We start from the raw sequence: 11,912 nt of genomic DNA on the forward strand, positions 1-11,912 counted from the left end.
ATCTATATTATTTTGAGGTACTGCACTTGGCTAACTTTGTCTTTTAGTATTAATCCATTATTTCAAAGCACTATTTATACTATGCAGGCAATCCTCTGACTTAATCAACATAATCGGTTCCTGAAAACTACATCATAAGTCAAAACGTCGTAAGTCGGAACTAGCTTTTCCATCGCAACGTGGGGGATTGGTTCCTGAACCTAGGCGCAATACCCTATTTTCACTGAATAGTGAAAAGTTTGTGCGATTTTGCTTCAGTATAATTGTCTTACAGTATATTTCCCATGATAAAATAAGTGGCAACACTTTCAAAAATATTTGCATACTGTATCTGAAAAGCAACTTGTTCTTCCCAAGATTGTGAATGGCGGAACATAACATTTGGTAAAGACCAACAATTTTCTGGCACAGCACTGTAAAGTTGTAACAGTATCAATTTATAAACGTCGCAAGTGCCATTTGTCATAACTAATGCTGTTACACCAAGAACTGCCTGTATATATCATTTTGAGAGTTATCAAGTTGATATTGAGGTGTCATTCCCTTTCTCACACAGGCCACATTTTGTTGGGTGGGGTGGGTGTTCTTGATGACAAACTGTCAGCATTCACTGTATTGCCCTCTGAAAATTGATGCAACATTCGGCTGTTGGCCATGTATATGAGCCCGTAAATCTCATAACTGCTCTGTGGTTGTGTGACAAGCTGCACTGTGGTTTGCCCACACATGGCAATCAGTGAGAATTTCAACTTTCCTACCCCACGTTGCCACTGCTGCTAAAATTTGGTTAGCAAAATGACCCTTAAATAAAAAATCCTGGAGTTCTGTTAAATGATTAGATGAGTATGAAGCTATTTAAAAATTAAACTTTTAAGAATATTTTGGCTTCTATCTTGATCCATTAGTATATTCCAAATTTTAATTTGCTCCATGTAAAACAAATTATTTTGGCCTTGACGTTCGCTGTTTGTATTTGCAAAACTTTTAATGGGATTGGCTGCTTGGGCAACAGCTGTGGATGCTGTGATCACCGAAGAGGTCAGCACCATTGCATAGGGCTAGAGGTGAAATGTTTGTTCGAGGGATGGCTTGATCTCAATGAAATTTCTTTGTGGTCAATGGAGAGTGTCCTTTTTTTTAAACTGCAAAGTCTGGTCCAATAGTTTGGAATGATTACCCATCCTTCAACAAAAAATTGTTTCAATAGAAGTATCTACTGTGAACATTCTTTTTTTATTGTTGCTGTTCTGATACGTTTCTACATGGACAACCTTTTTTTCCTCAAATTAGAAAATGGTGTCAAGATTGAATCAGTGGAGAAAACTACTGGTGACATTATTAGAGAACAGCAGCAAAACAGAGATTCAGAATCTCCCTACAGCCAAGCATCGCCGATGTCTCTCTCCAGTCCACAGCAGCTCTCCTCTGCCTCCTCTTCATCAGCTTCATCACAGTCTGGAAGTGATATAGTAAGTACGGTCATCCACTTAGACCATATTAATGGGGTTTGCAAAGAATATTGCACTCCAAATTGCTGCTAAAATACAGCTTAATATTCACAATGCATCAATTGCTTAGAGTAATGGCTCTTTAATGCTCATCTTTTGATTCATGATTTAAATCTGATCATGTTGAAACAAATTTGTATAAAGATACTAATATATTGAAATAATTGGTTTCAATAGCACTGTGAAAGTGTTTTTAATGGTGCTTTTGACAGGACTCTGATTCTACACCATGCACAACTTCAAACCTTCACCACTTTGGCATCCCAGCATTAGCTCCTTTGATGGCAACTTTAGCACCTACACTACCAATCCCAAGTGGGAAACCACAGGCAAACATAACAAGTGCATTGATAGTGACTTCAAATACTCAGGTGAGAAAGTTGTTGTCCTTTCAAAATAAGCAGGTCTTGCTGACAAATTTGCAGCCATCTAAACCAGGGGTGGCCAATCTTTGGGGCATGGGCTAGCAAAATGAAACTAAGGTTTTCAGTCCCTTGTGCGTTACAGCTTGGGTTCTGGGAAAACAATGCTGAAATGAGTATCCACATCTATCAGCTCTGCAGGCTCTGTTATAATTTAAAGCCGTGTATCCGAATCTTATACAACTTCACTCCATTTCATGTGGCAATTACTCTCTCAAGGAGGATTCTTCTTGATAGTCACACCTTGCATTCATAACATTTTGTTTGTTAGTTAGTTATTTATTCCACAGAAGGTCTCACTTTTTTCTCAACAAAAATCCAATAAAGCAGAACAATTAACATCACTATATTGTGTCATTCTATCGACTACTGTTCTGAGCTTGAAACTTCCCAATATCAATTATGAACACATAAAACTACCTGTAAGAACAGTACTGTAAGGAAGCATCAAATCTTTTCTTTATAAATATTTTGGCTGTTTCATAGCCACAGTAATAAAGTAGCAGTGTTTGAGACTCCATTTTATGCACTTCTTGACAAGCCTCATAGACTCCTGTCTGGTGCACCATCAGTGACATTTCTTGCTCCTTGTTGAACGCCACTCTGTGTAATGAGCATCAACTGTTGGGGGTGCACAATTGGGAAGCAGCAGGTAATGAGGAAATTGATTCACCTAATAGTGGAGCGAGTGAAATAGTTATCCTCTAGCCAATTGACAAGAAGAGAGTAGAATTAATTCACAGCAAAATTGAAATGAAACTGCATGCTGTTCATATGTTAATTGGCCACCCCTATCTATGCTGGGTGCTATAAAGCGGCAATGTGTAAGAAGACACAACATTCATAATTTACAGAATTCGCAGTAATCCAGAGGTTCATCTGGTGGAATTTGTTTTAATTTTAGACATTTCATGTCTATACCAAACCAAGTATTGAATTTAGGAATTTAAATCATAAATTTATAAAATAAGCCAAGAAATCATTTGGACTACGTTCAAAAATGTTTAATATAAATTGATGCAATTTAAAACTGTTTAAAACAAATTTCATGAGGTGGCAGCTACCCAGTTTGCATTCATGCTATGTCTTAGTTAGGAATTACAGATTAACCGTATTCCAGTTTGTAAAACCTCAGCTAATTCTTCGTTTCAGTATCTAATGACAGCCATTTGTGATGCCGCAATTTTTAATTTTTTCCTTGGCATTAAGAGCCAACCACATGGTGCAGGGCTGGAGTTAGGCAGGTTGGGCTGGAATAGGGATGGCAGGCTGTCTTCTCTGTCTGACAATCTGAAGTAGGAACATTGGTTTCTTCCCAAAACCAAAGATGCCAGGGCCAATTATAGCACTTTTATCATATTTCTGCCTGAGACAGACGCCGTAGTGTGGCGACTAGGAGATTTTCACAGTAACTTCATTATAGTGTAAATGTAAGCCTACTTCTAACACTAATAAAGATTATTATTATGAATAGTTAATTCAGCATAAAATAGTGATTGAACATGACTTTCATGGTTTGTGACTGCAAGGACCAGGCATTTAATCACTGACCCATCAGGGGAGCTAAATGGAGCTATATTAAGTATTTAATGCATGAATGGAATAAACTTTTGACTCATCAAGCCCACTCCGTTCTCAGTCATGTAAATTTATTTGAACAGTCACAATTATATAGTCATTAAGACCTCATTCCAATAGGTTGAGGAAAAATGTAGTCCAAAGTGAGTGTTGATTAATTGTACAATTCCATAATAAAGTGTTCTTAATCAAAAGTTCTTTCAAATCAATTTTAAGATGAGTCTAACTGCAGTAAATTTACAGAATTAGCTGCCTATCCCTCTTTCCCCCCCCCCCCCCCGATTTTTTTTTAATTTTTTTTTTTTTTTGCAGCATTCTGTGACTGTTATTGATAGTAACTTATGATCTGTTCATTTCTGCTGCAGTCTTTGCTTACTTGTATGCAGCTACTTACTTATCCTAATGCATGTTTAACTTGAGAGTAGTGCAATCTATTCTGTTTTCTTGTTTGGTTTTAGTGTTTGGGGAATTTATGTGCTTTTGTATACCGTATCCTGTGATGCTGATGAGCAATTCATTTTAATGATGTATCATTTTAAGATTTAATTTTTATGTCCCTTCACTAAAAGCTCAGGTTTTCAAATGTATAGAATAGTAAAATAGAACCAAACATGCCGGTATATACTTTGCAATTAAAGCTTGTCTGTAGTTTTAGCTTGTATAAGATTAATCCTTAAAAAGCTAGATAGCATTAGAGTTTGTTAATTTTGTCTATTTGCTACCTTCCAATACAGGCTAGGATTGGTGTTTCACCAGCCAGTATTGGTGTTTCTACGCACCCTGCACCTCCTTCCAGGCAGGTTTGTATTAAAGGAGCACCACTGAATCCTGTCACTGCTGTATACCCTATTCCCCCAACTGCATCCCCCAGCCTTCCGCCAAGCCTATATATGCATCACAAGGTAGGAACTAGTGAAGTCAAAACAAAAATTGAGCTTTGCAGTACTAATGCTGAAATGAGTTTATAACTTTTGGAATGCTTGATTCTTGATTATTCTAAAACTAAATTGTGACAGTCAGAATTATTTCAACATGGGACACCTGTATTTTGCAGCATAATTAGTGAATACTTTTCTTTCTTACTAAATGGGTGACTCTCATTGCGTCAGAGAGCATTTGGCAATAGTTCATTCTTGTATTTTCTACAAAATAAGTTTCCAATGTGCTGATGTATTTGAGAAGTAATGAATGGAGGCCAGATGCTTTCTCCATAGAGAGTAAATGTTAGCTTGCCAACTCAAGCTCTCCATTAAAAAAAAATCCCTAAATGTTAATGTGCATCCAACAAAAACTCAAGATCAGGCTTCTTTTCCCTTCTAACTGGAGAAGAGTGTATGATGCAGAGCAACTTTAAAAGAGCAAAACGATGCAGGACAATTTAAGAGAATAAAACATTTTCTTGAAACGAGAAGTCTATTATCTTTGCGGGCCGAAATGTGCACACCATTCAGCTGCATTAAATTTATTTCCATTTGTCTATTGATCTCCATGTGCCCCAAATTAGTCATGCTAGCATATTTTGGTGCTTGAATTTAGGATTTGCCCACAAATTAGGCAACAGCTTTAAAAAAAAAAAAAAAGGTGCTTTTCATGGAAGACAACTCAAAATCCAAATTAGGCACATCAAATAAGGAATAGAAACAAAACCACCTTGAGCACCAGCACTTGGAGGGTGAAATTCCACACTGGCTGCAATTTGAACACACTTGGCCTGCAAGTATTAAAATGCTATGGAGTTATTCTGATGGAATCTATGTTTGCTTTTACAATACATTTACAGGATTTACTTCACTTGCTGTTCAATTATAGACACAATGTCTCTAAAAAATGTCAGATTTTAGTCTGGAATTCTAATTCGGCATTAATATCTTTTATGAAATAGAGAAGAGGAATTTCAGCTATACATGCTGAATATTTATGTGCTGTTGTCCTACTGTGTAATCTTGAACAGTTTAACAAAACTCTACATATCGGAAAAACTCAGATTTGATTCCTAGTCTGCATTATTTAATTTTGGATGGCATGACAATGATTCATTGACATTAGGTTCTGTGCACTTAAGCAAAGGAGAGGAAGATACCTTCCAGGGTTCTCATTCCTGATTTGCCAGATTCCTGCTGGAAAGTGTACATGTATATTTGGACATCAACTGAACATCGAATCAGTCTCAAATATTTTCTAGGATTAATTAACCGGTCATGATCATGGTATAAATTCATGTGTACAAATTGGACAAAATCTTAAAAATAACAGTCCTTTGAAAGATGATCAAAACATACTATAGCAAGGTTGTTAAATATAATAGCACATATTTGGGATTTAAAATCTGTTTCGGCAGGGTGGGGGGGGGGGGGGGGGGGGGAGAATTGATGACTTATAGTATTCTGTTAATGGTGGAAACAGTATTCAAAATGTTTTTGCTATGATTTGACATGAATAGCTCCCATCTTTAGTGAGGATGATCACTCTTTGCCCTTTCCAACTCTAATATGTGACAGCCACATCCTGAGGCAGCATTCACTTTTATTTATACAATGTCCGAAGATGTGCAGGTTAGGTGGATTGTCCATGCTAAATTGCCCCATAGTATCCAAAAGGTTTGGTGGGATTACTGGGTTACAGGGATAGATAGAGTGCTCTTTCCAAGGGTCGGTGCAAAGTCGGTGGCTGAATAGCCTCCTACACTGCAGAGATTCTATGATTCTATGAATTAGCGGATTATTGTACTATCTGTTGCACTAGAGAGAAACGTATTTCTACTTATTCGTTTCCATTTTCTGTCTGGCAATATTGGGTATCAGACTTGTGAGACACATAGAAGGGGATGTCTCATGAGTTTTGGTTACCTCAAAAAAAAAAGTAAGCTTTTATAGTAACTTTTTGATATCCAAAGTCATTATGTTTGTGACCTTCTTAAGGGTACTAATATTCCTTCAATTAGATGATCAGCGCAGCACCAGATCAGACCTATTTCTTGTGCAGCCACTGTACAACCAAATTTGATTTATTCTATCTTTCTACTAATGCAAATCATTCTGAGTACATGAGCAACAATCCTCCAGTATTGGAGTTATTTGGTCATGCTCATTTATGATCCTGGGCAGTCAGTGCTGTCTGGATATTTAACTTGTGGAACGTCACAGCTAAAGTGAGTCTGTGCTTCATGGAAATTCTCCTCACTTTCTAGCAGGAGTCACACACTGATAATGAGTGAGAACGATGGTGGATTTTCTCTCTCCCCACCAATTCTAACAATCACCATCTCCCTCCCACCCACCCACACGGAACAATTCCATTACTAAGGGTGCAGCAACCCTCTGGTACAGACTAAGGACCAAACCTGGGTTTTGTTTTTACACTGTATTTTCTGATGAAATGTGTGAGCTGTTATTCATACTTTGTTTTCTCGAGATTTTAAATAAGATTTTAAGTGGGATCTTGGACAAAGAATTCTTATCACCTGATTTTTGTCTTGTCTTTAGCAGCAGCACAGTGGCCCAAAATATTCGGTGAAGGGACTCCAGAACCAAGGCTCCTGTCACAATTCAATGGGTGGCATGAAACAGCAGGTCATTCATAGAGGGCATAACCAATATACTCGCAACACAAAAAGGAGAAAACAAACTCGGGAACCAATAATTGTTAGTTTAAGTCGATAAGATGTGTGAAATCATTAGATATCATCCCCAGTCTTCACATAAAAGCAGAATGATTTTGACATTAGACTGGAAATAAAGACCAGCATTTAACTGCAGTTAGTAGGTATTGATTAATATCTACAACTGGCTGTTTGCATGTGTCCGATATGATGGTTGGACTCCATCTTACAGAACATATCATCTTGTGCTAAGTATTTGTGAAGCCTTATTGGATATGGAGGTTTTGCTTCCCTTAGTTCTGAAGTCACTGCTGGAACCGCTCTGATGATAAATCTGCAAGAGCTTGAGCTTTTACCACAACACTGCAGATGATGGGCACTTTCTGCAATTCTTTACAAGCAGAGGCAAATTTAGGAATACTTCAATCCAAGGGTCGTTCTCGTGGCTGACCTAGATGGACATTTTCATGGCAATTGTTTTTGCCGCTTCTTAGTCATTGTTTCATACATATATCAGAACTTTTTACTCTGTACATATTGTATCATTTGTGCAATAACTGTTTTTCAGAAGTTTTTATTTAATTTTCATATGATGTTATCACATGTTTAAGTTATATTTAAGTGGAGGAGGGAAACATTTTGAAGTTTACAAATCCTTTCCCAGGTTGCATTATCTAAGTTTATAGAGGATTCTTAGTTTGGCAGGTTTGATATTTAAGCTGAGTGTGCTAACAACCTAAGGGATTTTGTTGAGTAGTTCTGGCTCCTTGATTCACTGTATAATACTCAGTACTAACCAGAAGTTTTAAGGGAATTTAGCGCAACTGGAACCATCTTTTCTTCTGCTTTAGTCATTATTTGTGTTTTGGGCTGCGTTTTCTCAGGGTCTGTTTATAGTCACCTTGGAATCTTTCACTTCTGATTTGAATAAGAGCCAGAAACGCCAGCCTTGCAACACTGAGGCATACTCGAACAAAACAAATTTTCTGTGAACCAGAGGAACTTTGTTCAGTGTGATAGTTCATGCTAGTCATAAAATGTAACCTGTTAATGTTGGGGTCCAGATGGCATTTATGAATGATGTTCCCAGCTAACAGAATGTGGTGGAAGGAATTATGTTGATTCTATTAAGGAATCTGTATACCAGTATGCGTATGTTCTATTAGGAGCAAAAAAGAAAAAGTACTTCATCTGCTGTATGCATTTGTAGAAAGTGTTTTGATGCGGTATTGCAATGGACAGCAAAGATTTTAAATCATCTATATTGCTGACATTTAAGGGAAATTACTGATGCATACAGTTAGACTATGCAAGATTTTTTCATGACAACCACTTTTTTGTTACCTTTTTGGAAGAGAGAATAATTACAGCCTGCCTAGCCCTATGTTTTAACGAATGTACCACAGTTGTCCCAGGGGATTTGTCATGCCTTCTGTATTGCCTGAATTAGGTTGAAATTTAAACATGACAATGCCTCATGAAGGAGTTCTGACCCAACTAAACACTAAAGTGGATGATGTCCACTCGTGGAGGTGGTTTTGTTGTGAGATAATGTTGCCATGACATTCACTAATTTGTAGGAAAACACTTGGAAAATGCTCAAGTTGTTTTGACTTGTTTCAGCAACGTATACAAGAATATTTCATCTGTAAAATGTTACTACTTTATCAACGTGTAATATTGAGAGCTCACTGTTATGATTTTCTGTTGCATGCTATTAGCTTGTTTAGCTAGTGTGCTTTATATTCTAGAGCATTCCAGTAAAGTCCACACTTTGTCTTTATACATACTGTAATTTCATGAAAATAATGGGGATCTGTAAAATTCTTTTGCATGAGGGTCAAATTTGTAGGGACATTAAATTAACAAAATTGTAACATTTTTAAATGAACAAAATTGCCCCCTGAAAATTGATATTATATAGTCGAAACTTCATAACGTACAAATGTAGATTTTCAACTCTCCAGCACAATACCAGACCCAAGGGTTTATTAATTTGGCGCTGATCGACATGCTTGCATTATAAACGTAGTGCCACACCAAGGAATACTCGTTTAATCATCAAAAACTAAACAATACATTTCTGTCATTTTGGCTCTGCAGAACGATTGCTGTAATGTAAAGCTGCAGCAGAAGTTGCATGGCTTAAATTTACAGCCTAAAACAGGAATTTTGGGGTAATCTTTTGGATATTACGTTTTCTACTTTATATCTACCATATCATTCCACACATTGACAAATAAACTTCCCCACCTACAATTTGAATCCCGTTTGGCCCTGCTGGTGCCTTGAAACCATGTATTTCTTTGAAGCAGGTCATTCAGATATAAGCATTTGGACATAACTGTGCCTGTGTGTAGCTTGGGTTTTCAATTGCCTTCAGAATTGTGGATCACTGTCCCTCCTCTCCACAGATGCCAGTTATCAATACAAATGTGACTTAATTTGAACAGAAGATTAATATATCACTGTAAAAGTTTCTACCTGGCAGCCATACAATTAGGGGACGCATCTTGCACTAAAGCATAACATTACATTGCTATAACATATAACTGGAGCATCTTGGGTAGTTTTTCCATAAATGCTGTAATTCAAGTGCTTGTAATAGCCTTGCTTTCATTGCATCCATGGAAATGTGTTATGCAATCTTTAGTTTTACAACATTCATCCATGGAGAATGTATTCACCATATTACTGCTATAATTATTGGTGACATTTTCTTTAAAAATGCTATAAAATGGACCACTTGCAATCATATGTTGAAAAACCTTTTAAATATTGCTGAATTTGTGCTCTCTTGGCAATACTACTTTTGCTGAATTCACAGCACCTTCTGCTACTATTTCAACAAACCATTTTAACACACAAAGTCGCAGGTTTTGATTTTATTTTTTGACTTTTTGTTTATTTTAAGAAATTTTATTGATGTTATCATAAAATCTAAGGCTTTTTTCTACAATAGTTATGGTGAGCTAAGGCTGTGAGGGCTAAACTTGTGTTGGAGACATGCTTTTGTAATTAAAATTTACCAATTGCAAACAAGGTGGGGAAGAATTATTTTTATGAAATTACTGAACAAGGTTAAGTCATACTGGCAAACCCAGCAAACACTACAGCTCAAACCAAAGCTTAATTGATAAAGGTGAATTTGTGCTGAAATGATTTTCAATTGATGCATAACATCTAGCTATATAAGCGTAAGCAAAAGCAGAAACACATTACTTTGTAGCGATTTGGTTTATGCAATTGATATCTGAAAGTGCTGTGTATTTTGTGGTGCTGGGTAACTATCTGTATCATGTTCAAGTTCTGTCATGGTGAACAATGAATTGGCCTGACTACCACTGTGGGGTTGTGCGTTCATACGTACAAAAAGAATCGTGTTTAGGACTCTACTGGGGCAAGTAAAAATTCAACATTTTTTATGTATAGTTTTCTATTCTTTGATTATTTTTAATAAACTTACTGAAACAATTGTATTTGATTATATATAAATGTGTCTTGTACTATACGTGTGAGCTCAGCCACACGTTTGTTATGTTCAGCTATTTTCTCTTTTATTTTCTGAACCAATTTTTATTGCTTAATTTTTGTAGACCCCATTCCTACATATTTCTTGCCAGGAACTACACAAAAATTCATGTTTTTTTTTCATCATTCCGCTTTCATCGTCTTCCATGCTTTCTTAATTGTCTAACTGAGCTCCATATGAAATGAAATGAAATGAAAATGAAAATCGCTTATTGTCACGAGTAGGCTTCAATGAAGTTACTGTGAAAAGCCCCTCGTCGCCACATTCCGGCGCCTGTCCGGGGAGGCTGGTACAGGAATCTGACCGTGCTGCTGGCCTGCTTTAAAAGCCAGCGATTTAACCCAGTGAGCTAAACCAGTCCCTGTTTGTGCATATTTACCAGCTATGTCCTACACCATAAGTACAAGTCATTTATTGCTCGAATCTCCGTTTGCTGTCAGTCGCCAAAATGACAAATTCAAATTCCATGTCTCAATTTACAAGCCCATCACTAATGTTTTTATAGCTCTTAATGGTCACAGCCTTTCTACTTTTTGGCCTGCTGTGAATCTGTTCTTTACTTCAACATTCATTATGTTACTTTTTATTTCTGTGACTCCTTGCACGCTCCTCACTTTCACAAGCCTATCCATTGACACTTGCATTTGATTACCATGGCACCTGTTTTTCTTTTAATAACTGTTTATAATATTCAGCACTATTTTAATGGTGGCTGATTCCATATTTTTGCGCTTTCTTTATGGAACATGACTGGATTGATACAAATGTCCAATATGATGCATGCTTTGGTACCTGCAGTAATACTGACTGTTTTTGTTCAACATCTTGCCTGACAGAAGACCTATGAATTCTGGGGAGAGAACAGTGTGAACTTCAACCCTCGTGGACATTAGCTTCAACTTTAAAATCATAACTGCAAAGACCATGGCAGGAACTTTCACTTTAGATGTTCTGGAGGTAACAAGAGCAGAAATAAAGGTTTCAACAGCAGATGGCAGAGGCAGGTGATATTTGGAAGTGCCAGCAGACTGTCTTTAGAAAAGAGAAAATGGGGGGAGGGTAAGACCCTCAGCACAGAGTTAAATAGAGTACCAAAGCTGCAAACAGTATTGCTAAATCTGAGAGTACCAGAAGACAAGGCTGGAATTGATAGTGAGGGTATGAATTTTGAGGCAGTGGCTGAAGATTATGGTTTTGGTAGTCCTGCTGTTTAAAGAAAATTAAGAGCTGCATGTTTGAGAACCCAGAGCCAGTGAGAACAATGTGGGTAAGTG

At 37.1% G+C, this 11,912-nt stretch overlaps 1 protein-coding gene across 4 annotated transcripts in view; it reads left to right on the forward strand.

The window, feature by feature from the left end:
- Positions 1-10,585, forward strand: part of tent4a (terminal nucleotidyltransferase 4A) — a 135,747-nt gene extending 125,162 nt beyond the window's left edge. Inside the window, exons 10-13 of one of the 4 annotated variants that reach the window (XM_038797196.1) lie at positions 1,291-1,469; positions 1,721-1,879; positions 4,243-4,410; positions 6,991-10,585. In XM_038797196.1, the coding sequence (XP_038653124.1) occupies positions 1,291-1,469; positions 1,721-1,879; positions 4,243-4,410; positions 6,991-7,167 (683 nt within the window). In that variant the 3' untranslated portion in view covers positions 7,168-10,585. The remainder of the gene's footprint in view (positions 1-1,290; positions 1,470-1,720; positions 1,880-4,242; positions 4,411-6,990) is intronic. The other 3 variants (XM_038797197.1, XM_038797199.1, XM_038797198.1) reach the window with 3 other exon arrangements.
- The last annotated feature ends 1,327 nt before the right edge of the window (positions 10,586-11,912 follow it).

The sequence above is a fragment of the Scyliorhinus canicula genome, chromosome 5 (genome assembly GCF_902713615.1).
Source record: "Scyliorhinus canicula chromosome 5, sScyCan1.1, whole genome shotgun sequence".
Taxonomy (NCBI): Eukaryota; Metazoa; Chordata; class Chondrichthyes; order Carcharhiniformes; family Scyliorhinidae; genus Scyliorhinus; species Scyliorhinus canicula.